The 26,567-nt window shown below is 55.0% G+C and overlaps 1 protein-coding gene and 1 long non-coding RNA gene across 2 annotated transcripts in view; one reads left to right on the forward strand and one right to left on the reverse strand.

Moving 5' to 3' along the window:
• LOC139800968 (uncharacterized) overlaps window positions 1-7,506 on the reverse strand; it is a 40,794-nt gene extending 33,288 nt beyond the window's left edge. The window contains exon 1 of the long non-coding RNA XR_011728035.1: window positions 7,193-7,506. This is a non-coding gene — a long non-coding RNA (uncharacterized lncRNA). The remainder of the gene's footprint in view (window positions 1-7,192) is intronic.
• STIM1 (stromal interaction molecule 1) overlaps window positions 1-26,567 on the forward strand; it is a 97,601-nt gene that overhangs the window by 12,291 nt on the left and 58,743 nt on the right. Inside the window, 1 exon segment of the mRNA XM_071753516.1 lies at window positions 22,417-22,547. Coding sequence (XP_071609617.1) covers window positions 22,417-22,547 — 131 coding nt within the window.

The raw sequence follows: 26,567 nt of genomic DNA on the forward strand, positions 1-26,567 counted from the left end.
TGGCAAGGGCCTGGAGGGAGGTGCCAAGGAGAGATGGTTTCAAAGTGGAAGAGGGGAACTGGAGAGGAGCTGGGAGGGAGAAGTGAGGGTGGGGAGAGCCTGGGAGAGGTTTCCTGGAGAAGCTGTGGGTGGTGGGAATGTTGGAGTTGAGGTTGGATGGGGTTGGAGCCCCCTGGGCTGGGGGAGGGGTCCCTGCCCATGGCAGGGGTGGCACTGGGTGAGCTTGAGGTTCCCTTCCCAGCCATCCTGGCACTTGGTGAGTTGTCCCTTTAGCAGTGACAAGTGGCTTTGTCCTTTGCCACCTCTCTTGGAGCTTCCCAGAGGAAGGGCTGGAGGCCCAGGACAGCTCAGTCTCCATCCTGCAGGCTGCTGCAGGCTGTTTGCTGTCCAGCTGGTTTGGTTTTCATCCCAGGGCTATTTTCAGCCTCTCAGCCTAACAAGGTGAAATGTCTGAGATGCTTTTCTGGTCCCTGTGACCGTGCTATAAGGAGGCACACAGAGGGCTTCCTGCTGGCCAGCAGCTCACCCCAGCCTTGCCTCTTCTCTGCAGCCTTTGGCCATTTTCTGGGTCAGCTTTCCCTGCACCACTCAGTCCTGCCGTGGGAATCACAGGAATGTGAAGGTTGGAGAAACCCTCTGAGCTCATCCCACCCCACCACCTCCCCAGGTGTCACATCTTTTTGTGTCTTTCCCAACCCCTCCAGGGATGGTGACTCCACCACTGCCCTGGGAAAAGGCTTTTTCCAGTGCTTGACCTCTCTTCCACTGAGGAAGTTTTTCCCAGTATCCAATCTAAACCTTCCCCTGGCACAACTGGAGTCTCTTTCTTTGCTCAGAACCTGAGCTGAGGTGCCCTGAGCCCCAGACCCCAAATCCTGAGGGCACCCAACACCTCAGCCAGGAGCTGCTCTGCTGCCTCCGGGCAGGAGAAGCAGCAGCAAAGGCAGAGGTGGTGCAGCCAGGTCAGGATTTGGGATGGAGTCTCCTGGCTTTGTGCTGGGATCATCTCCACCAGCCTGGAGATTGCCTGAGATGTCAGTGGGGTGGAACCTGTCACCCCAGCTCAGCTTTCTCCCAACTGGAAGTCTGCAATCCCTTCACTTTTCCCCCTGTGCTGGTAACCAAACATCAGGAGTGGGAAGGGACCTCTGGAGCTGCTCAGTCCAGAGCAGGTGGCACAGGATGGTGTCCAGGGGACAAAAATAAATAAATTCAAAGTGGACTTGAAGTTCTTGAGCTCTCCATAAATCCTCCAGGCAGAGGGGTTTATGGTTCAGGTCTGAGCTGGCTGAGCTCTCCCCAGCTGCTGGGGAAGGAATGATTCCCAGCACAACGTTGGCTTTGGCCTGGGAGGGTAGAAGTGGAGATAATCACAGAATCACAGAATGTTCAGGTTGGAAGGGAGCTCTGGGGATCCCCCAGCCCAACCCCCCTGTCCCAGCAGGATCCCCCAGGGCAGGACACACAGACCACATCTAGGGGGGTTGGGAATCTCCAGAGAAGGAGACTCCAGAACCTCTCTGGGCAGCCTGGGCCAGGGCTCCCTCAGCCTCACAGCCAAGAAGTTTCTCCTCATCTGGAGCTGGAACTTCCCATCTTCCAGCTCCAACCCATTCTTCCTTGTCCTGTTCCTGGGCACCCCTGAACAGAGATTGTCCCCTTCCTCTTGCCCCCCAGCCCTCAGGATATCTCACAGAATCACAGAAAGGTTTGGGCTGGAAGATTGGTTTAAAATATTAATGATTGGATACTAAATTATTAGATATTAATTATTGGATATTAAAGCTCATTATTAATTATAGGATATTAAAGCTCCTCCAGTTCCAAGCCCTCTGACATGGGCAGAGACACCTCCCACCAGCTCAGGATGCTCCAATCCTCATCCAGCCTTTCCTTCAACACTTCCAGGGATGGAACTTCCACAACTTCCCTGGACAACCTGTTCCAGTGCCTCCCCACTCTCACACACAAGAATTTCCTCCTAATCTCTAACCTAAATCTCTCCTCGTCCAGTTTAAAACCCTTTCCCTTGTAATTTATTAATGGGGTCCCCTCTCAGCCTTCTCTTCTCCAGCCTCAACAACCCCACTCTTTCTTCCCAGCAGAGATGCTCAAGGCCCTTCAGCACCCTCCCAGCTCTCCCTTGGAAGTGGCTCCAGAGAGCTTCCCTTCCCCCTCTGCTCTGCCCTGGGGAGGCCACATCTGGAATCTTGTGTCCAGTTCTGGGCCTCTCAATTCCAGAAGGACCAAGAACTGCTGGAGAGAGCCCAGGGCAGAGGCACCAAATGCTGAAGGGAGAGGAAAATCTCCTGGGGAAGAAAGGCTGAGGAGCTGAGGGGTCTGGAGGAGAGGAGAGGAGACTGAGGGATGAGCTCAGGGATGTTCATAAATATGGAAAGGAGAGAGGCAGGGGGTGCAGTAAAGATTTTCTCAGGGGTGCCCAGGACAAGGAAGAATGGGTTGGAGCTGGAAGATGGGAAGTTCCAGCTCCAGATGAGGAGAAACTTCTTGGCTGTGAGGCTGAGGGAGCCCTGGCCCAGGCTGCCCAGAGAGGTTCTGGAGTCTCCTTCTCTGGAGATTTCCAACCTCCCTGGATGTGTTCTGTGTGTCCTGCCCTGGGGGATCCTGCTGGGACAGGGGGGTTGGGCTGGGGGATCCCCAGAGATCCCTTCCAACCCTGAACATTCTGTGATTCCATGGATGGGAACATTCCCTTTTAGAGAAGACTGAGCAGGATCTGCTGAACACTTGCAAATCCTTCAAGGGTGGGTGTCAGGAGAAGGGAACCTTTGGTCTGCAGTGCCCAGGGCACAAACCTGACCATGGGAAGGAACTTCCAGCTCCAGATGAGGAGGAACCTCTGGACTTTGAGGCTGGCAGAGCCCTGGCCCAGGCTGCCCAGAGAGGGGCTGCAGTCTCCTTCTCTGGAGATTCCCAACCCCCCTGGATGTGTTCACCCCAGCAGGACCCACTTGGACTCCACCATCTCCAGAGGTCCCTTCCAGCCCCTGGAATTCCCTGATCTCTGGTGCTTCCAGCTCACTGCTTACAGACCTCCTGCCCTCTGGGTATGGCTCTGGGAGGTGGAAGAGGTTTCTCAGAAGAGGTTTCTCAGGAGCTTGGTGGTTGCTAAACTTGGGCTCTGGTTTCCTGGCTCCGGGTGGGCGGAAATGCAGGAGAGGTGAGAGCTGTGTTCTGGGGGAGAAATGTGAGCAGTGGGCAGTGGTGCTGGGGCTGCTCCCTGCTGGGACAGAGCTTGTTGGCAGACAGGCACCACATCCTTTTATTCTGGGCCTTCGTGATACAGCCTGAAAAAATAAGACAAGCTTTTCTTCTTGTCCCTGCAGCACAAATGATTTCTTTTTTCCCTGAGTAGTTGCCAACAAAACTTGACCAGCTCAGCTTCCCCCTGGCAGGACCAACCCCAGGAGCCCCACGGTTGGGAGGAGCACCCATGGCCTGGGAGGCTTGGGGGAGCTCAGCTCCTGGTCAGACAGAAGTTCTGCCTGAGGAGCAGCATTTCACCCCAAAAGAGAAGCCCAGGGGGGGATGCTCAGGTGCACATCTCCACCTCCTTGGAAGGGAAACACTTCCCAGGTTCCCAAAAAGCTGTGGCTGCCCCATCCCTGGCAGTGTCTCAGCCCAGGCTGGGTGGGCTTGGAGCAACCTGGGCTGTGGGAGGGGTCCCTGTGGGAGTGGGTGAGCTTTAGGGTCCCCCTTAAGTCTTGCCTGTTGGACTTGATGGTCTTGGAGGTCTCTTCCATCCTTGATGATTCCAATGATGGATTAAGCAGAGTGGGCAGGGTTCCCACTGGATTTTCCAGCACATCCGTGGCTGTCCAGTGCCTGAAGGGGCTCCAGGAAAGCTGGGGAGGGACTTTGGGCAAGGGCCTGGAGGGAGGTGCCAAGGAGAGATGGTTTCAAAGTGGAAGAGGGGAGCTGGAGAGGAGCTGGGAGGGAGAAGTGAGGGTGGGGAGAGCCTGGGAGAGGTTTCCTGGAGAAGCTGTGGGTGGTGGGAATGTTGGAGTTGAGGTTGGATGGGGTTGGAGCCCCCTGGGCTGGGGAGGGGTCCCTGGTGGCACTTGTGGAGCTTCAGGTCCCTTCCAACCCAAACCAGTTTGGATCTGTCTGATTCTTTATCTTCAAAATCTTCCTGTGCTTTCTGGACAGACTGGGGCTGTCACTCGCTCTGCTGGCTGTGTCACACTGACCTTCTCCATGGCTCTTTTCTCCTGGAATTTAACCATTTTTTAGCTGCCTAGGACAATAATATTGCTCTGTTTTGTCTCTGGATGTTTCTGCAGTAGCCACAGTGATTTTGTTACTCACTTGGGTGCTGACAGCTCCCGTGTGTCTCGAGTTTGGTGGCTTCTGCCATCCAGGTTCTGGTCTCTCCAATGTGTGTTTTGGAATTTTTTAAAACAAAACATTTTTTTTCTGGAGAAGCAGGGAGCTGGAAAAGCCTCTTCTGTTGCTGGAAGCTGTGGCAGTCTGTAATTAACTTAAATGAAGAGTTCTGTTCCTGCAGGCAGTTCATGGGCACAGGAGGTGATCCCCATGTTGGTCACAAACCACCCCAAGCTGCTCCTGGCTCCAGCTTCAAATTTAGATTCTGCTCTCTGTCTTTTCAACACCTGAACAGGTTTCCTGGAGGGGCTTGAAAGTTCAAAGCAATCTCCTTGATAATTGGAATTCTTGTTCTGAGGAGACTTTTCCAACATGAGACGTTCCCATCAAAGCATCTCCAGCCCTTGGTAGGGGATGCTGGAGCTGCTGGTCTGACTGGGAGGACACTGGTGGGGAGCAGGGTCAAGAGCATCTCTTGCCTTTCTGATTTCACAGAAGGGTTTGGGCTGGAGGGGACCTTAAAGCTCATTTAGTTCCAACCCTCCTGCCACAGGCTGGGACACATCAGAATTACACCAGGTTCACAGAGTCATTAATCCAGCAGGACAGATGAGGGAGATCCTGCTGGAGAGCAGCTCCATGGAGAAAGCCCTTGGAGTCCCAAGGACAGGAAATTCCCCAGGGGTCAGCAATGTGTCCTGGTGGCCAAGAGGCCAATGGTGTCCTGGGGGCATCAGGAAAAGTGTGTCCAGGAGCTCCAGGGAGGTTCTGCTCCCCCTCTGCTCTGCTCTGCTCTGCCCTGGGGAGAGCACCCCTGGAATCCTGGCTCCAGTTTGGGGCTCCCCAGTTGAGGAGAGACTGGGATCTACTGGAGAGAGGCCAAGGGAGAGCTGGGAGGGTGCTGAAGGGCCTTGAGCATCTCTGCTGGGAAGAAAGAGTGAGAGCCCTGGGGTTGTTGAGGCTGGAAAAGAGAAGGCTGAGAGGGGACCCCATTAATAAATTACAAGGGAAAGGGTTTTAAACTGGACGAGGAGAGATTTAGGAGGAAATTCTTATGTGTGAGAGTGGGGAGGCACTGGAACAGGTTGTCCAGGGAAGTTGTGGAAGTTCCATCCCTGGAAGTGTTGAAGGAAAGGCTGGATGAGGCTTGGAGCATCCTGAGCTGGTGGGAGGTGTCTCTGCCCATGTCAGAGGGCTTGGAACTGGAGGAGCTTTAATATCCTATAATTAATAATGAGCTTTAATATCCAATAATTAATATCTAATAATTTAATATCCAATCATTAATATTTTAAACCAATCTTCCAGCCCAAACCTTTCTGTGATTCTGTGAGATATCCTGAGGGCTGGGGGGCAAGAGGAAGGGGACAATCTCTGTTCAGGGGTGCCCAGGAACAGGACAAGGAAGAATGGGTTGGAGCTGGAAGATGGGAAGTTCCAGCTCCAGATGAGGAGAAACTTCTTGGCTGTGAGGCTGAGGGAGCCCTGGCCCAGGCTGCCCAGAGAGGTTCTGGAGTCTCCTTCTCTGGAGATTCCCAACCCCCCTGGATGTGTTCTGTGTGTCCTGCCCTGGGGGATCCTGCTGGGACAGGGGGTTGGGATGGGGGATCCCCAGAGCTCCCTTCCAACCTGAACATTCAGTGATTCTGTGATTTCTCTCCACTTCTACCCTCCCAGGCCAAACCCAACGTTGTGCTGGGAATCATTCCTTCCCCAGCAGCTGGGGAGAGCTCAGCCAGCTCAGACCTGAACCATAAACCCCTCTGCCTGGAGGATTTATGGAGAGCTCAAGAACTTCAAGTCCACTTTGAATTTATTTATTTTTTGCCCCTCCTTCTGCTTCTCTGCACACCCAAGCACCCGCTGTGCCCTGGGAGCAGACCCTGACCTCTCTCTTTCAGGAACCAAAGCTCAAATTCCAGCTCTCCTGTGCCTCTCCTGAGTCCTCCTTTGATTTCTTCTCCTCCTTGAAACTCTGTGGGGTGAGTTTCTTACCCAAGAAAATGGTTTGTGGCCAAGAGACTGTTTGTTCTGATGAAATAATGACCCAGTGGGTTCAAAGTGAACCCCTGGTCTTTGGGCTGGGTGCCCAGGGGTGGATTTCAATGCTTTGCTTTCCATCCTTGGCACTTGGAGAAGTCTGTGGTGAAAGGTGACTCCAGGAGCAGTGATTAAATCAACCACTGCAGGATCCATGGCCACGTCCAGCAGCTCCTGGGCAGGCAGTGGTGGCTTTGGCAGGGGTCTGGTGACATCTCTGTGTGCCTGTGCTGCAAAGGTGTCCCCTGAAGAGGAGGTGGGAGAGGTGCTGGGCTTGGAAAAGACCTTTAGGACCACTAAGTCCAACCCCTACCCCAAGGGGACCAAGGCCACCCCCACTGCCCCATGTCCCTCATCCCCACATCCCCAGGCTCTGAAACCCCTCCAGGCATGATGGGGACTCCAGCCCTGCCCTGGGCAGCCTGGGCCAGGCCCTGACAACCCTTTCCAGGGAGAAATTCTTCCCCAGCTCCAACCTAAACCTCCCCTGGCACCACTTGAGTTGTGCCAAAAGTTCCTCTTGTCCCATCCCTTGTTCCTTGGGAGCAGAGCCCGACCCCCCCTGGCTCCAACCTCCTCTCAGGGGGTTGCAGAGAGCCACAAGGTCTCCCCTCAGCCTCCTCTGCTCCAGGATCAGCACCCACAGGGCCCTCAGATGCTCCTCTCAACTTCTCCACAACCTTCTCCATCTTCTCCAGACCTTTATTCCTGTTCTCCAGAGCCTCCTCCTTCTTCTCCAGCTCCTTCTCCATCTTTTCCAGCCCCTTCTCCATCTTCTCCAGAACCTCCTCATTGCCCTCCAGACCTTCTCCTTCTGCTCCAGGCCCTTCCCCAGCTCCATTGCCCTTCACTCCATCCCCTCCATGTCCTTCTCTTCCACCAAAAGGCTGGAAAACACTTGGGAAAACACCTGAACCAATGCACATGGAGCACAAGGCTCCCCCCACGAGTGTTCCCCAACCCTCAGCCTCCTTTGCTGCAGGCAGAACACCCTTGGGTGCCTCAGATGCTCCTCACAACTTCTCCACAACCTTCTCCGGGTTCTCCAGAACCTTCTCCTTGCTCTCCAGACCCTTCCTCAGTCCCATTGCCCATCTCTGGACACACTTCAGCTCCTCAGTTTCCCTTTTCCAACCCAGAACTGACCCCAGGACTCGAGGTGCCTCCTCAGCAGTTCCCAGCCCAGGGGACAATCCCTGCCCTGCTCCTGCTGCCCCCCCAGTGCTGACACGAGGTGGGATCAGTGGTGCTGAGGCTCTTGGGAAGGGGAGAAGGAGATTTCTCTGGGTTTGCTTTGTTGTTCAGCATTACCTGGGAGCTGCAAGACTTTTGGAGAGAAGAAACTGTGCAGAGAAGTCCTGGTGTCTGGGTGGGGTTGTGTGGTTGGAGCTGGCTGGTGGTCTGGAGGAAGGAGATGTCTGAGGTGTTGGGGCTGGGGAAGGTTTCAAGCCAGGTTCACCCCAGCTCCAGTCACTGCCTGAGGCATCTCCTGCTTCCCCAGCCCTTCCTTAATGGATCCTCTCTGCTCCTGGTGGACACCAAGGGATCTCTGTGCTGGGATGCAGGACTAATGGCTTGTGGGCTGCAGGAGCCAAATGGAGCCTTCTCTGGGTCAGTAACCCCTGAGGTGCTGGCTCTGGGGTTGTTGTTTGGGAAGCTGCCTCTTCCTCCTGCTTTAATTCCCCCTCAGGCCCCGTCCTGCCCCTCGGCGGGAGCGTGGCCAAGGTTTGGGCAAGAAGGTGTTGGGAAAGCTGAGCCCTTGGGAAGCAGCAGCGTGGCTGGAGTGTGGAGTAAGAATGAAGGGGGGGAAAGGTGAGGAACCCAGACGTGGAATCCCAGGATGTGAGGTGGGAAGGGACCTGCAGGATCCCCTGCTCCAACCCTCCTCACATCACTGTTGATCTGAGATGTCCCAGCACCCCCTCCAGCTGAGACTGCAAACTTCCCAGAGTGGGGGAATCCCCCCCTTCCCCTGGGAGACCATTCCAGGGTCTGACTGTCCTCAGGGGAACAATTTTCCTCCTGTGTCCAATGGGAATCTCCCCAGGAGCACCTCGTGCCCATTGCCCCTTGTCCATGGGGTGCTTGGGAACAGGGACCCTGCAGCTGCTTTGTAGCCCCATCCAAGCTCTGTTCATGGGGACAGGGTCTCCCCTCAGCCTCCTCTGCTCTGCTGAGACCCCCCCTGGAGTCCTGTGTCCAGTTGTGGAGTCCCCAGCATCAGAAGGACACAGAGCTCCTGGAAGGTGTCCAGAGGAGCCACTGAAATGCTCAGAGGGCTGAGCAGCTCCCTGGGAAGCCAGGCTGAGGGATTGGGGGTGTTCAGCCTGGGGAAGAGGAGAGGAGAGGAGAGGGAAAAGGGATAGAAGGGAAGGGAAGAGGGAAAAGAGAGAGGAGAAGAGGGGAGAGAAGGAGAAGGAGAAGGAGAAGGAGAAGGAGAAGAAGGAGGAGAAGGAGAAGGAGAAGGAGAAGGAGAAGGAGAAGGAGAAGGAGAAGGAGAAGGAGAAGGTTGTGGGGAGCCCTTGGAGCATCTTCCAGTGCCTGAAGGGGCTCCAGGAAAGCTGGGGAGGGACTTAGGACAAGGGCCTGGAGGGATGGGATGAGGGGGAAGGGTTTTAAATTGAAAAGGAGTTGATTTAAGTTGGATACTAAGATGAAATTGTTTGGGGTGAGGGTGCTGAGCCCCTGTCCCAGGGTGCCCAAGGAAGCTGTGGCTGCCCCATCCCTGGCAGTGTCTCAGCCCAGGTTGGATGGGGTTGGAGCACCCTGGGCTGTGGGAGGGGTCCCTGCACATCCAGGGGTTGGGACTGGAGGAGCTGGAAGGTCCCTTCCCACCCAAACCATTCCAGGATTCTGTGATTCTCAGAGCTGAACAGATCTGGGTTTCTCAGCCCCCATTTCAGTTTAAGTGAGCCAGTGGAACAGCAGCTGAGCTGAGGAAAAAGAAAAATCAATCAGCATTTTCTGCTCCCTTCCCTGTTGATTTTTTTTTCTTTAAACTTACACAACATGGCTGGGGCTCTGACCATGACCACTCTGACCAGGGTTGCATCACACTGCAGCTGGGAGGACCTCTCTTGTCCCACCCCACCCAGCTTGCCTTCAAAACCGTTTTATCACGTGAAAACAGCCCGGGAGATTTTTTTTGTAACTTCAGGGAAGGTGCAGGACTGGTTTTTGGTGGCTCAGAGATTGCTGCTGGTCCAGAAAGTTCTGATGGACAAGGTGGTCTTCAGGCCAGGCTGGGCACCTCCCTGTGGAGCTGCAGCAGTGAGGTTTGGTGCTTTGGTTTTGGTTTTTTTGATTCTCAAGCAAAGGGAGAGGTTTGAAAAGCTGCTGAGGTGATCAAATAACTCAGCCAAGAGTTTCCTCCTCCCAGTGCCTGGGGTTTGGCAGTGCCTTTCCCAGCAGAAGACCCCTGAGGACATGGAGGGGGTGGTGGGACTGGGGGCAGGGGGAGCCCTGGGTCTGGGTGCTTGGGGTGGGCACCATGAGCAGGGAAAGGAGAGAATCAGAATCAGTCCCAGAATCAGACTCACCAAATGTCAGAGGTTGGGAAGGGAGCTCTGGAGCTGCTGATCCCAGAGCAGGGGGCACAGGATGGTGTCCAGGGGGGTTGGGAATGTCTCCAGAGAAGGAGACTGCAGCCCCTCTCTGGGCAGCCTGGGCCAGGGCTCTGCCAGCCTCAAAATCCAGAGGTTCCTCCTCATCTGGAGCTGGAACTTCCTTCCCATGGTCAGGTTTGTTGCTCCTCCTGCTGTCCCTGGGCACCAGAGGTTCCTCCTGTAGGGAAGTCCTGGTGGGATGAGCTCCAGAGGTGGTGTTGGTGTTGGGCAGCAGCAGTGCCAGCTCAGGGGGGGCTCTCAGACCTTCTGCTGGCCCAGGAAGGCCCCAGAACAAGCAGCCCCGTGGTTTTGGTGCTGCTCAAAGTCTGCATCCTGTTCTAGAAAGTTCCTCTTTTGGTGGTCACCAACAGGGAGAAAGAAACCATCACCTGATTGAATGTTTTATTTCCTGAGGTGCTTGGCAGGTGTGAGAAGTCTCCCCACTGCCCTCCAAGAGCAGCAGCTCCATTTCCCAGCGTAGCAAAACAGTCCTGGAATGTCTGAGGTTGTGAGGGAGCTGAGAGCTCCTCTCCTCCAACCCCCCTGCCATGCCCAGGGACACCTCTCATCCAGCCCAGGTTGCTCCAAGCCCATCCAACCTGGCCTTGAACACCTCCAGGGAGGGGGCAGCCACAGCTTCTCCAGGAAACCTCTCCCAGGCTCTCCCCACCCTCCTCCTGAAGAACTTCTTCCTCAGCTCCAGCCTGAACCTCTTCTCCTTCAGCTGAAAACCATTTCCCCTTGTCCTGTGGCTGGACACTCTTCTGAAAAGTCCCTCTGCAGCCTTCCTGGAGGTTCCCTTCAGGGATTGGGGGGCAGCTCTAAGGTCCCCCCAGGGTCTTCTCTCTTCTCCTCTCCTTTTCTCCTCTCCTTTTCTCCTCTCCTTTTCTCCTCTCCTTTTCTGCTCTCCTTTTCTCCTCTCCTTTTCTCCTCTTCTTTTTTTCTCCTCTCCTCCTCCTCTTCTCCTCCTCCTCTCCTTCTCCTCTCCTCTCCTCTCCTCTCTCCTCTCTCCTCTCCTCCTGTCCTCCTCTCTCCTCTTCTCCTCTTCTCCTCCTCTCCCCTCTCCCCTCTGCCCAGTCCCAGCTCCTCAGCCTCTCCTGGGAGCAGAGCTGCTCCATCCAGCCCCTGGATCACCTCTGTGGCCTCCTCTGGACTGGTCCCAACAGATCTCTGTCCTTCTGCTGCTGGGGACCCCAGAGCTGGAGGCAGGATTGGAGGTGGGGTCTGGTGAGAGCAGAGCAGAGGAGGGAGAATCCCCTCTCTGGATCTGCTGCCCAGGCTCCTCTGGATGCTCCCTTTGGAGCTGCAGGAGGGCACTGCTGGCTCCTCTGCAGCTTCTCCTGCACCCACACCCCCAGGTCCTTCTCCTCAGGGCTGCTCCCATCCCATTCTGTTCCCAGACATCTCCATGGTGTAACCCATTGGTTGGGGGGGGGGAACTTCCACTGCTTTGAGGTAAATCCAGTTTAATTCTGGTCGTGCCTGAATAATAACATCAGAAATATTAATTTTGTCTGAGGTGTTGGGCGTTGCTCAGCACTGATGGAGGGAGGCAGGAGGAGGTCCATCAGGTCCCAGCAGGGGTTCCTCCTCTTTTCCCAGCACTTGTGATGGTGTTTTGGGGCTCCCCAGTACAGCAGAGCTGTGGATGTGCTGGTGTGAGTCCTGCAGAGCCTTGAGCAGGAGGTGTTGGGCTCCATGACCTGGCAGATCTTTTCCTATTGTAATAATTCCAGGAATAAGTTATTTCAGCTTTGAGAAAGCTGCCAAAAATTGAGCTTCACAAAATTTACACCTCTTCAACCTTTCTGGCTCCCAGTGAACTGCAGCACCAGGACCTGGGGCTGGGAAGGTGCTGGGACATCTGCTGTGGGTTGGGGCCCATGAGATGGAGCAGCAGAAAGAAAACAGCAAGATATTTTCTTTTTTAATTTCTCCTCAGCTTGCTTTGGCATCTCCCAGTTTTTTTCAGGCGAGGATGACTCACTCCTCCATTATCTGCTTTCCTGACTCCTTTTTATTTATTTTTTTTTTTCTTTCCAAGCTTTTTTTCTTCCTTTTGTTTAATAAATCCTCAGTAATCAGGAGGTTTCCATCGGAGCGCTCAGAGCCGGGGCCGTGGGTTGGGGTGGTTGAGTCACCTTCTCCTGCAGGTTTGGAGACTGACACTGATTCCATCCCACCCCTAAAGGAGTTTCTGTCTCTTGAGAGATCTCTGAGGACCACAGAGTGGGGTAGGTTGGAAGGGAGAGAGGGATGTTGGAGGAATGGTCTCTGAGGTCCCTTCACACCTGATCCATTCTGTGGCTGGAGAGCTCCCCTGTATGGCCAGGGACATCCCTGCCCCAAACCCCATCCAGCCTGGCTGAGACACTGCCAGGGATGGAGGAAGCTGCTGCCAAAACAATGCCAAGGGTTCACATCTGGATCCTGCTGCACCTTGTGGTTTCCCAGCTGGCAGAACTCGGCTCCCAGCTCCTGGGTTTGGTGGTGAAGGGGTAGGGATGGATTCTGACAGCTCCAACCATAGCTCACCATATCAGCACTGAAAATGAGATGTGGGGTGTTCAGTCTGGAGAGGAGAGAAGGAGAAAAGAGAAAAAAGAGGAGAAAAGAGAAGGTTGTGGGGAGCCCTTGGAGCAGCTCCCAGTGCCTGAAGGGGCTCCAGGAAAGCTGGGGAGGGACTTTGGGCAAGGGCCTGGAGGGAGGTGCCAAGGAGAGATGGTTTCAAAGTGGAAGAGGGGAGCTGGAGAGGAGCTGGGAGGGAGAAGTGAGGGTGGGGAGAGCCTGGGAGAGGTTTCCTGGAGAAGCTGTGGGTGGTGGGAATGTTGGAGTTGAGGTTGGATGGGGTTGGAGCCCCCTGGGCTGGGGGAGGGGTCCCTGGTGGCACTGGGGGAGCTTTAAGGTCCCTCCAACCCAAACCAGTCTGGGACTGGATGAAACCAGCACATCTCCTGCTCATGTACTGGGGGAGGACTCTGCCCACCCAGTTGCTCTCAAACCTCTCCAGAGCAGATCTCCAGAGCCTCCTTGCTGGGTTGCTCCGTTCTCCAAGTGCCAACTTTTACTTATTTCCTTCCTGAGGAACCTCTGTGTCCTCCCTTCAGGCCCAAGGGGAGTCTAAGCCAGACGGCAGAAGTTGTTTTAGTTCCACCTTGCAAAGCAAAGGAGGAGGAAAGAACCACCCCCAGTCCTTCTGCTCAGTATCCCCCGGGCAGGGAGAAGTTCTCATGAGCTTAAAGATCTGGAGATCGGGTTACTTCATCCTAACAAACCCCATAATCCCCCTGCTTACACATTCCTTCTCTGCTGAGCAAAACAAAGGAGGAATTAAAACTCCCAAGCAGTGAAGGCCACGCAGATAAGAGCTCCCTGCACCCACAGAACCACAGAATGCTCAGGGTTGGAAGGGAGCTCTGGGGATCCCCCAGCCCAACCCCCCTGTCCCAGCAGGATCCCCCAGGGCAGGACACACAGAACACATCCAGGGGGGTTGGGAATCTCCAGAGAAGGAGACTCCAGAACCTCTCTGGGCAGCCTGGGCCAGGGCTCCCTCAGCCTCACAGCCAAGAAGTTTCTCCTCATCTGGAGCTGGAACTTCCCAAGTTCTCCCCTCACCCTCACACACAGAGGATTTGCCCACTGCAGGGATCAGATGTTTTGTCCCAGACTTGCAAATGATGAAAGAAAAAAATATCAGTGGTCTGGGTTTTTTTCTCCCAGCTTCTGCTTTCTGACATCAGTCCTGGGTCCATTCTTCAGACTCAGCAGCCTTTTTTTGGCTCTTGGTTACATTTTCCCTGTGCCTCTGAACATGAATTTCAGTTTAGTCACCACCAAAACCAGTGCCAGAAGAAGACCCGAGGCCTGACTGCCACAGCTCCAGCTCACCACATGCACCCCCTGGAAATATCCCTACACTATTTTAAGGATCACATTTGTAAATGCAATTCACAACCCATCAAAAATTTACCATTCCCTCATCTTTTTGGCCTTTCTCCATTTCTCTTCTCCAGAGCTTGGAGGAGCACACAGTGAAAGGTCCCCTCCACCTTCTCGTGGCCACCACCAGCAGATGAATTTTTCTTTTAATTAAAAAATTAAAAGCTACCATTCCCACTTTGAACTGGGGAAAGGCTGACATTTTCAGATGGTGATGGATGTTTAGGAAGGCTGAGGTGTAAATATTTCTCAGTGTAAAACTGTTTTAAGACATTCCTGGGATTTCTCAAGACCAGTTCTGTCACGGCCGCGCTGCAGGAGCCTTGGACCCAGCTGCAGAGGTGGCCACAGACCCCCAGAGATCCCAAGCAGGAGATCACAGCTGGGAATTATTTTAGAAATATTGCCCGGAGAACAAAAAAATTGGGGTTTTTTTCTTCCCCCTCTGGCACATTCCTGGGTTTGCTGCTTTCCTGCAGTGATTGGGAGAACATCCCAGAGCCAAGCAGAGCTCCAGCCCTGCACTCCCTGCTGGGCCCAGAACCTGAGATCTTTCATACAAAGGTTTGGTTTGGTTTGAATGAGAATTGTGAAGATCCTCTCATTCCAACCCCTGCCATGGGCAGGGACCCCTCCCCCAGCCCAGGGGGCTCCAACCCCATCCAACCTCAACTCCAACATTCCCACCACCCACAGCTTCTCCAGGAAACCTCTCCCAGGCTCTCCCCACCCTCACTTCTCCCTCCCAGCTCCTCTCCAGCTCCCCTCTTCCACTTTGAAACCATCTCTCCTTGGCACCTCCCTCCAGGCCCTTGCCCAAAGTCCCTCCCCAGCTTTCCTGGAGCCCCTTCAGGCACTGGGAGCTGCTCCAAGGGCTCCCCACAACCTTCTCCTTCTCTTCTCCAGCCTGAACACCCCCAACTCTCTCCCCCTGGCTCCAGAGCTGCTCCAGCCCTCCCAGCAGCTCCAGGGCCTCCTCTGGACTCACTCCAGGTCCAGTTGGAGCTGATGGTCTGGAAGGTCTTTCAGGAGTCAAGTTGTGTGTTGGGGCAGCCCAGGTGGAAGGAGGAGCAGTGCTTGGATGGGCAGAACCCAGGAGGAGGTTGTTGGTGGCTTCATCCCACCCCAAGCCGAGGAGGAGATGAGTTGGGTTTGTTTGTGTGGGGAGTGTCAGGTTTGGGGTGGGTTGGGGTTATTTCTGAAGGGGTTGGAAAGAGCAAAGGGTTTGAAGAGGAGGAGTGGGACAAGGGGGTTGGTAGGGAAGGGGTTGGTGGAAGCCAAGGGTTCTAAAGGGCTTTGCTGGTGGTTGAAGGGAAGAAGGAGGGGGCTGGAGGCAGTGAAGCTTTGCTGTTATTAATTCAGTAAATCATTCCATGGAGGAGCTGAGGAAGGGAAATTGCAATCAGGGGTGGGGGAATTAATTATGGTAAATAAGCACCAGGGAGAGAAGCAGCTCTTCTGGGGGAGCAGTAGTCAGTTTTCAGTCAGATAAAACCCAGCAGCTGCACCTGGCTGAGGAATTCCTGGGGATGGTGGTGGTGACCCCAGGAGCAGTGTCTGAGGTGCCAGCAGTCCCCAGGGCTCACCAAGGGCTTCTCCTGCATCTTCTCCACCTTTCTCAGGTCACTCCCAGAGCTCAGGGGTTTTTCCAGGAGCTGAGGGGGTTGCTGGAGGTGATGATGTGCTGGGTTTGGGAGCATTTTGCAGTTGGCCTTTCCAGCAGAGGCACCTCAGGGCATCCTTCTGTTCTTTAGGAGTCTGCTGGAGATCAAATGGTCCCATCTCTGGTTGTATTTACATCTTTTCCAGACTGTTGAACCTGAGTGAGGTTGTTGGGTGTTTTTGCATGGTGTCAGCTGTTTCCTTCAAGTAAAAAAACCCAAACCAGCCCATCTTTGAAGCCCTGCTGCTGTCTCCCCAGGAGCTGGAGGTTTGCTGGGAGGCCTCGGTGCTGGGGTTGATGGTGCTGAGGTGAGGACCTGGGGAGCTGTGCCCCAGGAGAGGTTTCCAGCCCTTCCTGAGAAGGGAACTGGGGATGACTCCAGGCTTTGTGTCTTTTAACTCTGGTACAGCCCCTCCTGTCCCCGTGGTCACTGAAGGCAGCAGCAGGAGGAGGGAAATAATGTGATGGTGTGGGGTGGGATGTTTGCTTGGAGGTTCTTTGGGGCTGCTGGAGAGGAACCTCCTGCAGCTCCCATCTGATCCCTGCAGGACAAGGGCTTGGGGTTTGGGCTGAGGAGAAACTCATCAGGAGACACCAAACCCCCCTCTCCTGGGCTCTGTCACCATCAGTGTCACCATCAGTGTCACCAGGGAGGGGATTGTCCCCCCCTGGGGTAAAGCTGTGTCCAGCTCTGGGGTCCCCAGCAGCAGGAGGACACGGAGCTGCTGGAGCCAGTGCAGAGATGGAATCAGAGAATCATGGAGTGGGTTGGGTGGGAAGGGACCTTCCAGCCCCTCCAGTTCCACCCCCTGGATGTGCAGGGACCCCTCCCACAGCCCAGGGGGCTCCAACCCCATCCAACCTGGGCTGAGACACTGCCAGGGATGGGGCAGCCACAGCTTCCTTGGACAATCTGTTCCAGGCTCTCCCCACCCTCAAATTCCAGAATTTCTTCCCCATCTCCAACCTCAATCTCCCCTTTCTCTCCAAGTTTTAACCCATTTCCCTTCTCCTCTCCCAACCCCCCCGTGTCCAAAGCCCTCCCCCAGCTTTCTTGGAGCCCCTTCAGATATTGGGAGGTTGCTCTGAGCTCACCTGGGAGCCTCCTCTTCTCCAGGCTGAACAACCCTAAATGCTGGGAAGCAAAAAAACAAAACAAAACAAAAACCACCCTTAAATATTATGTTAAAATCCATGAAGTTGTCCTTGGCTCTTTATTTTTTATTTTTAATTCAAGCCCAGGGCTTTTGGGGGAGGAGCCCTGAGCGAGGCCGTGAAGCCTCCTCTTGCACTTTGTGCTCAGAAGACAAGTAAACAATTCCTTTTTATTTTCCTCAAATACAAGGCTTTTTAAAAAATTTTTTGGGTCTTTTTGGCTGCTGTTGCAGTGTTTAGAAAAGTGAGGTCTGGAAGTGACAGTTGTTGCCTTCAAGCTGGGGACAATTGGCCGTGGTGGCACCAGCTCAGCTTCGTGTGGTGCTACTGAAGATAAGGAGGGGAAGGGAGCCTGAAGTCAAACAAAGCAAATCCTCAGATTCTCACTGGAGAGACTCTCCCAAGAGAAAGGAAAAACTTGGAATGAAACCCATTGATGTTATGGAGTCTCTGAGTCTGTCAGGGATCTTCTGGGCATTGTCCTCTCCAGCCCTACTCGAGGACTCTCACCCAGTCCAGTGCTGTGTCCACTTGAGTTTTTGTTGTCTCCAGGGATGGAGACTCCACACCTCTGTCCAACCTCTCCAAGTCTTGGCCACCCTGACAGTAAAAATGTCTTCTCTGAGGTTTGGTTGGATTTCCTGTGCTCTGGTTTGGTGTCACTGCCCCTGGTCCTGGCAGAGCAGGATGGGGCTGAGGAGGCAGTGGGACTACAAAGTGTCCCAGAGATGTTTCAGAAGATGTGTTTGTCTTTCTGGTCATAAAACCAACCCCAAGTGCTTTCCAGGCTCCATGGCACTGCTGGAGCCAGTCCAGAGGAGGCCCTGGAGCTGCTGGGAGAGCTGGAGAAGGGAGAAAAAGAGAAAGGAAGGGAAAGAGAGAAAGAAAGGGAAAAAGGGGAAAGAAAGAGGAAAAGACAGAAAGGGAAAGAGAAGAAGAAAGAGAAAAAGGAAAAAGAGAAAGAGAAAAAGAGAAAGAAAGGGAAAGAGAGAAAGAAAGGGAAAAAGGAGAAAGACAAAAAGAAGGTTGTGGGGAGCCCTTGGAGCAGCTCCCAGTGCCTGAAGGGGCTCCAGGAAAGCTGGGGAGGGACTTTGGGCAAGGGCCTGGAGGGAGGTGCCAAGGAGAGATGGTTTCAAAGTGGAAGAGGGGAGCTGGAGAGGAGCTGGGAGGGAGAAGTGAGGGTGGGGAGAGCCTGGGAGAGGTTTCCCGGAGAAGCTGTGGGTGGTGGGAATGTTGGAGTTGAGGTTGGATGGGGTTGGAGCCCCCTGGGCTGGGGGAGGGGTCCCTGCCCATCCAGGGGGTGGCACTGGATGTTCTTTAAGGTTTCTCCCAACCCAACCCAGTCTGGGGTTCTGTGTTGCTCCGTTGCTGATCTCCTGGGGGTTGGCACCCTGGGCTCTGGCTGCAGGGGATGGGGTGGGGGTTGCAGACACCTTCAGGGGGCAGAGTGAGCCCCGAGGGCTGTGGGTGGGTGGGAGTGCAGAGGAAGGGTGGGAGCAGGAATGTGAGGGTTGCAGATGTTGATAGTGGCCAAGTGGCCATCATCAGGCTATGGGGACACCTCCTGGGAGAGAAAAAGGGACTTTTTTGGGTTCTGTCAGGAGGGACAGAGTGCAGCTATTGGGAGGTGATGGGTGGGAGGTAAAGAAGAGGCCTGGAGGCAGAAAGCAGCAGCCTGGGGAGACAAAGGACTCCTGGTGAGTCAGAGGGATGGGATTAGAGGTGGTGGTGGCAGCTCAGAGGAAAATCCATGAGTCACAGCCCTAAATCCTGGTGTCATCTGCCACTGGAAAGCAGCTTGGGATGTAGATGTGGACCAGGGAGAGGGTGTCTCCTTGTGGAATCCTCAGGACCATTCTGTTATCAGCACCATTCTGTTATCATTCTGTTGTTCTCTTATCAGCACAGGCTCCTGTGCTGATGAGATCTCTGGTGCCTTTGTTCAGGCCAGAAATTCCTGGCTCTTTTCTGCCTTGATTGCTGTTGATTGTGTCCTTGCTCATCAGCTCCTGCACCCCCCTCTTCATGGCTCCTTCCCTGCTCCTGCTTCCTTCTTTCTCCCCTTGGTGTTACAAATACCCAGGGACTGTCCTTGGCCTTGCAAACCAACCTGTCCAGGGTCACCCCAAACCCCTGGATGCTGGAGGGACCACTTGGAGGCCTCAGGTGGTGGTGAGGGGGTTAATAAGAAGGAATTAGAAGGTTTGGGTTGGAAGGGACCTTGGAGACCACCAAGATCCAACCCCTGCCTGGCAGGGACACCTCTTGTGTGCACACTGGTGGCTCATGTCCAGCTTGTCTTCTCCTCCCCCCCCAAATCCTTCTCCTGGGGGCTGCTCTCCATCCATCCCCCCTCCCCAGCCTCTCCTTCTCCCTGGGGTTGTGCTGATCCAGCTGCAGAACCTCACTCCTGTTCATGGTGAATTTCTGAGGTTGCCCTCAGCCCACCCCTCCAGGGGTCCCTCAGGATGGTTTCCTGAGGTTGTCAAACACCCCACAGAGCTTGGAGTCATCATCAGACCCGCTGAGGTGACACTGTCCCTCTGCCCATGTCCCTAACAGGGATGTTGGTCCCAACACTGACCCCTGGGGACCTCCCCTTGGGCACCCAACCCTTGGGCACCCAACCCTTGGGCACCCAAGCCTTGGGCACCCAAGCCTTGGGCACAGCTCTGTGGGTGCAGCACCCATCTGTCAGCTCCACTTCTGGTTTGGAGAGGCAGTGGGACGGTGCCAGATGCCTTGCACAAACCCAGGGTGGTGACATCAGTTGCTCTTTGTTTTCCAACACCATGACCTTCCCTTCCTGTGAGCTCAACTTTCCTGGGGTGCTGCCACCTTCCAGGCCGGGGCTGAGGTGGCCACGTGGGGATTTTGGGAGACACTTCCTATCCCAGTTTCAGTTTTCCTTCCAAAGTCCACTCCAGAGGCAGCAGCCACCCCCACCCCTTGGGCTTGCTCTCTTCTCCCTGAGATCATTGGAGAAAAAAACCTCCCCCCAAAATCTCCCACGCTGGGTGACCAACCCCACTTTGGGGACATTTCTGCAGGGATATGGGGACATTTCTGCAGGGATTTGGGGACATTTCTGCAGGGATTTGGGGACGTTTCTGCAGGGATATGGGGACGTTTCTGCAGGGACATCTGAAAACAGCTGTGGAGGGAGCAGAGCCTTGCAGGGCAGGAGAGGACAACCCCACAAATTGTTGGGGAGTCCTTGGCCAACACCTTGGTCACCCTCCCGGGCTCCCTCTGTCCCTGGAGATGCTGTAGGAGGATGGAGGTTTCCTGGCACTCCCCAGCAGGGAAATTCTGCACTTCCCCCTCCTCAGCTGCCACCGTTTCTCACACCCTTCCTGCCACCCTCTGCTCCTGGGGCTGCTGCCTCACTTCTGGCACTTTGTTGTCCAAAATATTTTAATTTTCCCAGGTCTAAGCAGAGGCTCTGACTCCAGGTGTCCCCTCATAGAATGGGGGTTGGAAAAGAGCTCTGAGGTCCAACCTCCAATATCCCAAATATACACAGTAATATATTGAATTATTATATATTGAATAATATTCAATATTATTATCCCCAAATAAAATAAAATGAGAGAAGGAATCATAGGATTGGTGTGAGGTGAAGAGACCTTTAGGACTGCTCAGTCCCACCAAAAACTTCTCCTCAGGACACCACTAAACCACATCCCTAAGCACCAAGTGGTGAAGGAGCCACAGAAATGGGTTGGGTTGGGAGGGACCTTCAGGCTCATCCAGTCCCAACCCCCTGGATGGGCAGGGACCCCTCCCACAGCCCAGGGGGCTCCAAGCCCATCCAACCTGGACTTCAACGCTTCCAGGCATCCATAAATTCTCCAGGAAACCTCTCCCAGGCTCTCCCCACCCTCACTTCTCCCTCCCAGCTCCTCTCCATCTCCCCTCCTTCAGCTGGAAACCCTTCCCCCTCCTCCCATCCCTCCAGGCCAACCCAACCCTCAGCATTTCAGGGATGGGGCAGAACCATCTCATTGTCTCATCAAGGAGCTCATCCAATCTTGAGAGGATCATCTCAGAGTTTGTAAGGAATTTGGGCTTTGCTGCTGAGTTTTCTCCCAGGTTCTCTCTTTGCTTTGTTCAACATGGGACCTCCCAACCTGGAGCCAGCCCAGGACCTGCTTTTCAGAGCCCCCCCCTGGATAATTCTGATCCATGATCTGCTTCCAGGAGATCTGACATGGCCCTTGGGGAGACAAAAAAAGGCTTTCTCTTGACTCCCATCACCCTTCTGGGGCAGTTTTTTCAGTGCTTGGTGCCTTTTGTCTCCATCCCTGATCACCAGAGGGATGGAGCAGCCACGTTTGGTGGACTCAGGCAGGAAGGAAAATTTAAAGTGTTACTATTGAAATATATATAGAAAAAAAAATGTGAAAACCAGCCAGAAAAATCCATTCCATAGTCAAGGGGGGGCGGGGAGGGCGACTTCTTTCTGTAATTGATGTGTTATATAAATGTACCAGGGGCTCTCAGAACCTCCTCACCAGACACTGGGCCAACACTAACAATCTCCAAGTGAGAAATGAAGCTCATGAAATGAGCTAAAATACATATAAATAATGAGGCTAAAATACAGCTGGAAGTCCTCCCCTTCTCCTGCCAAGGGGGTGGCAGAAAGCCTGGCTGTGAGGCCTGCCCCAGGAGCACCAGGAGGCCCAGGGAGGTGGAGGAGCTGATGGTCCTGACCTGGAGAAGAGCCGCCTGGGACCTTCTGCTCTCTGGGGTCTGAGAGAGCTCAGGCTGTTGGTTGGTCCTGTGGGGAAGGACAGCACCAAGGTGACATCTGCAGGGCTCAGCCAGGGCTCTGCAAACCCAGGAGCTGTAGCACCATGGATCATTCTCTGTGGAATCATGGTCATTGATCATGATGGATGGTGTGGAGGATCTGGATGAAGAGATGGAGTCTCCCATGTCCATCCAATCCCCACCTGGGTTCTGCCTGCTGGGGACGTGGGTGCCCCATGGGACCTGGGGTTAGTTCCAACGTGGTAGGAGGAGCTGAGGTGCCTTAGGTTGGGGTTTTAATGAGCAAAAAACCCCAAACCACAGAATCCTAGAATAGGTTGCATTGGAAGGGACCTTAAAGAACATCCAGTGCCACCCCTGCCATGGGCAGGGACCCCAACCCCAGCCCAGGGGGCTCCAACCCCATCCAACCTCAACTCCAACATTCCCACCACCCACAGCTTCTCCAGGAAACCTCTCCCAGGCTCTCCCCACCCTCACTTCTCCCTCCCAGCTCCTCTCCAGCTCCCCTCTTCCACTTTGAAACCATCTCTCCTTGGCACCTCCCTCCAGGCCCTTGCCCAAAGTCCCTCCCCAGCTTTCCTGGAGCCCCTTCAGGCACTGGGAGCTGCTCCAAGGGCTCCCCACAACCTTCTCCTTCTCCTTCTCCTTCTCCTTCTCCTTCTCCTTCTCCTTCTCCTTCTCCTTCTCCTTCTCCTTCTCCTTCTCCTTCTCCTTCTCCTTCTCCTTCTCCTTCTCCTTCTCCTTCTTCTCCAGGCTGAACTGCCCCTGGCTCCAGAGCTTCTCCCCTGGCTCCCCTGACAGGAGGAGAGAGCTCAGTGAGATGAGAGGATGGGGACACTTTCCAGCCATCCTGAGAGGGCTGTTTTTCTCTTGCCCCAGCAGAGTTCTGCCGCATTGACAAAGCTCTGTGCCAGGATGAGGAGGAGCAGCTCAGCTTCGAGGCCGTCCGCAACATCCACAAGCAGATGGACGACGACGCCAACGGCAACGTGGACGTGGAGGAGAGTGATGAGGTGGGTGCTGGGGGGCCTGGAGTCTCCCCCTCCTCACTGCTCTGACCCAGGACAGGGCTCTGCTCTCACAGGATGCCCAGGGAGGTGCTGGAGTCTCCGTCCATGGAGATTTTCATTTCTGAGAGAACTGCCCCAGGTTTGGTGCTGCTCTGGCAGGGGGTTCATCCCTCCCAACCCCTGAAATTCTATGAATCTCTGAATGTCCATCAAGAGCTGAGGGCTGGGGGGCAAGAGGAAGGGCACAATCTCTGTTCAGGGGTGCCCAGGAACAGGACAAGGAAGAATGGGGTGGAGCTGGAAGATGGGAAGTTCCAGCTCCAGATGAGGAGAAACTTCTTGGCTGTGAGGCTGAGGCAGCCCTGGCCCAGGCTGCCCAGAGAGGTTCTGGAGTCTCCTTCTCTGGAGATTTCCAACCCCCCTGGATGTGTTCTGTGTGTCCTGCCCTGGGGGATCCTGCTGGGACAGGGGGGTTGGGCTGGGGGATCCCCAGAGATCCCTTCCAACCTGAACATTCTGTGGTTCTATGGAATGAGGTGGCCTTGAGTGCTCTCCATGCTGGTTTCTCTCACAGAATCACAGCATGGTTGGGAAGGGAGCTCTGGAGCTGCTGATCCCAGAGCAGGGGGCACAGGATGGTGTCCAGGGGGGTTGGGAATGTCTCCAGAGAAGGAGACTGCAGCCCCTCTCTGGGCAGCCTGGGCCACGGCTCTGCCAGCCTCAAAGTCCAGAGGTTCCTCCTCATCTGGAGCTGGAAGTTCCTTCCCATGGTCAGGTTTGTGCCCTTCACCTCTTGTCCTGGCATTCTGTGATTATAGAATCCCAGGTTATGGATTCTGTGCAATGGAGATGTTCAGACTCCACCCTGATCTGGCAGAGGAAGCAATGTGCCACCTGGAGCCAAGGTTCTGATCCAAACAGTCCATTTCTGTGCCCTGCTCTTCCATCTGGGTGCCTTTTCTTCTGTGCTTGGGGGGGGTTCCAGCCACTTATTTTTCTCCAGGCAAAGCATCATCAGTTGATGGCTGATCACTGAGTAACCAGAAGATCTCTTGACCTCTGGATTTATCATTTTATTCCTTTCTTTTCTAAATTGTGGGGCTGGGAAACAAATCTGACTGTGATGGAGCCTCTGAGTCACTGCTGAGCAAAGCCACTGCCTGGGGTGTCCTCCACCTTCTGCTGTTCCACATCTTCTTCCAGCACCCCAGATGGAACAGGATGGGGTGATCTCTGGAGGCCCCTTCCAACTCTGATAATTCTGGGACAGAATTCCCATGAATGTGAGAGTGCTGCTGGAAAAAGGGGAACAAATCTTTGTTGTCTTGCCCTTGAAGATTTCAGCTGATAACATCACAGACTCATCGAGGTGTTTGGGTTGTGAGGGAGCTGAGAGCTCCTCTCCTCCAACCCCCCTGCCATGCCCAGGGACACCTCTCATCCAGCCCAGGTTGCTCCAAGCCCATCCAACCTGGCCTTGAACACCTCCAGGGAGGGGGCAGCCACAGCTTCTCCAGGAAACCTCTCCCAGGCTCTCCCCACCCTCCTCCTGAAGAACTTCTTCCTCAGCTCCAGCCTGAACCTCTTCTCCTTCAGCTGAAAACCATTTCCCCTTGTCCTGTGGCTGGACACTCTTCTGAAAAGTCCCTCTGCAGCCTTCCTGGAGGTTCCCTTCAGGGCTTGGGGGGCAGCTCTAAGGTCCCCCCAGAGTCTTCTCTCTTTTCTCTTTTCTCTTTTCTCTTTTCTCTTTTCTCTTTTCTCTTTTCTCTTTTCTCTTTTCTTTTTTCTCTGTTCTCTTTTCTCTTCTCTATTCTCTTTTCTCTCCTCTCTCCTCTCTCCTCTCCCCAGTCCCAGCTCCCTCAGCCTCTCCTGGGAGCAGAGGTGCTCCAGCCCCTGGAGGGAGAATCCCCTCTCTGGATCTGCTGCCCAGGCTCCTCTGGATGCTCCCTCCTAGGCCAGGGCTGCCCTTGGGAGCTGCAGTTCTCCCAGTCCCTCCCTCCCCTGGGAGTCCCCTGTCTGTGCAGGGATATCCATCCTGGCCTGGCCTGTCCATCCTGTCCTGTCCATCCTGTCCTGTCCGGTCCATCCTGTCCTGTCCATCCTGTCCTGTCCTGTCCTGTCCTGTCCATCCTGGCCTGTCCATCCTGTCCTGTCCTGGCCTGGCCTGTCCTGTCCTGTCCTGTCCTGTGCTGTGCTGTCCTGTCCTGTCCTGTCCTGTCCTGTCCATCCTGTCCTGTCCTGTCCTGTCCTGTCCTGTCCTGTCCTGTCCTGTCCTGTCCCGTGCTGTCCTGTCCTGTCCATCCTGTCCTGTCCTGTCCTGTCCTGTCCTGTCCTGTCCATCCTGGCCTGTCCATCCTGTCCTGTCCTGGCCTGGCCTGGCCTGGCCTGTCCATCCTGGCCTGTCCATCCTGTCCTGTCCTGGCCTGGCCTGGCCTGGCCTGTCCTGTCCTGTCCTGTGCTGTCCTGTCCTGTCCTGTCCTGTCCTGTCCTGTCCTGTGCTGTCCTGTCCTGTGCTGTCCTGTCCTGTCCTGTCCTGTGCTGTCCTGTCCTGTCCTGTCCTGTCCTGTCCTGTGCTGTCCTGTCCTGTGCTGTCCTGTCCTGTCCTGTGCTGTCCTGTCCTGTCCATCCTGTCCTGTCCTGTCCTGTCCTGTCCTGTGCTGTCCTGTCCTGTCCTGTCCTGTCCTGTCCATCCTGTCCTGTCCTGTCCTGTCCTGTCCTGTCCTGTCCTGTCCTGTCCATCCTGTCCTGTCCTGTGCTGTCCTGTCCTGTCCTGTGCTGTCCTGTCCTGTCCTGTCCTCGCCTGTCCTGTCCTGTCCTGTCCTGTGCTGTCCTGTCCTGTCCTGTCCTGGCCTGTCCATCCTGGCCTGTCCATCCTGTCCTGTCCTGTCCTGTCCTGTCCCGTGCTGTCCTGTCCTCGCCTGTCCTGTCCTGTCCTGTCCTGTGCTGTCCTGTCCTGTCCTGTCCTGTCCTGTCCTGTCCATCCTGTCCTGTCCATCCTGTCCTGTCCGGTCCATCCTGTCCTGTCCATCCTGTCCTGTCCTGTCCTGTCCTGTCCTGTCCATCCTGGCCTGTCCATCCTGTCCTGTCCTGTCCTGTCCTGTCCTGTGCTGTCCTGTCCTGTCCTGTCCTGTCCTGTCCTGTCCTGTCCTGTGCTGTCCTGTCCTGTCCTGTCCTGTCCTGTCCTGTGCTGTCCTGTGCTGTCCTGTCCTGTGCTGTCCTGTCCTGTCCTGTCCTGTGCTGTCCTGTCCTGTCCTGTCCTGTCCTGTCCTGTGCTGTCCTGTGCTGTCCTGTCCTGTCCTGTCCTGTCCTGTCCTGTCCTGTCCTGTGCTGTCCTGTCCTGTCCTGTCCTGTGCTGTCCTGTCCTGTGCTGTCCTGTCCTGTCCTGTCCTGTGCTGTCCTGTCCTGTCCATCCTGTCCTGTCCTGTCCTGTCCTGTCCTGTCCTGTCCTGTGCTGTCCTGTCCTGTCCTGTCCTGTCCTGTCCTGTCCATCCTGTCCTGTCCTGTCCTGTCCTGTCCTGTCCTGTCCTGTCCTGTCCTGTCCTGTCCATCCTGTCCTGTCCTGTGCTGTCCTGTCCTGTCCTGTGCTGTCCTGTCCTGTCCTGTCCTCGCCTGTCCTGTCCTGTCCTGTCCTGTGCTGTCCTGTCCTGTCCTGTCCTGGCCTGTCCATCCTGGCCTGTCCATCCTGTCCTGTCCTGTCCTGTCCTGTCCCGTGCTGTCCTGTCCTCGCCTGTCCTGTCCTGTCCTGTCCTGTGCTGTCCTGTCCTGTCCTGTCCATCCTGTCCTGTCCTGTGCTGTCCTGTCCTGTCCTGTCCTGTCCATCCTGTCCTGTCCTGTGCTGTCCTGTCCTGTCCTGTCCATCCTGTCCTGTCCTGTCCTGTCCTGTGCTGTCCTGTCCTGTCCTGTCCTGTCCTGTCCTGTCCTGTCCTGTGCTGTCCTGTGCTGTCCATCCTGTCCTGTCCATCCTGACCTTTTCATCCTGTCCTGTCCATCCTGTCCTGTCCATCCTGTCCTGTCCTGTCCTGT

This window comes from Heliangelus exortis, chromosome 1, assembly GCF_036169615.1.
Source record: "Heliangelus exortis chromosome 1, bHelExo1.hap1, whole genome shotgun sequence".
NCBI lineage: Eukaryota > Metazoa > Chordata > Aves > Apodiformes > Trochilidae > Heliangelus > Heliangelus exortis.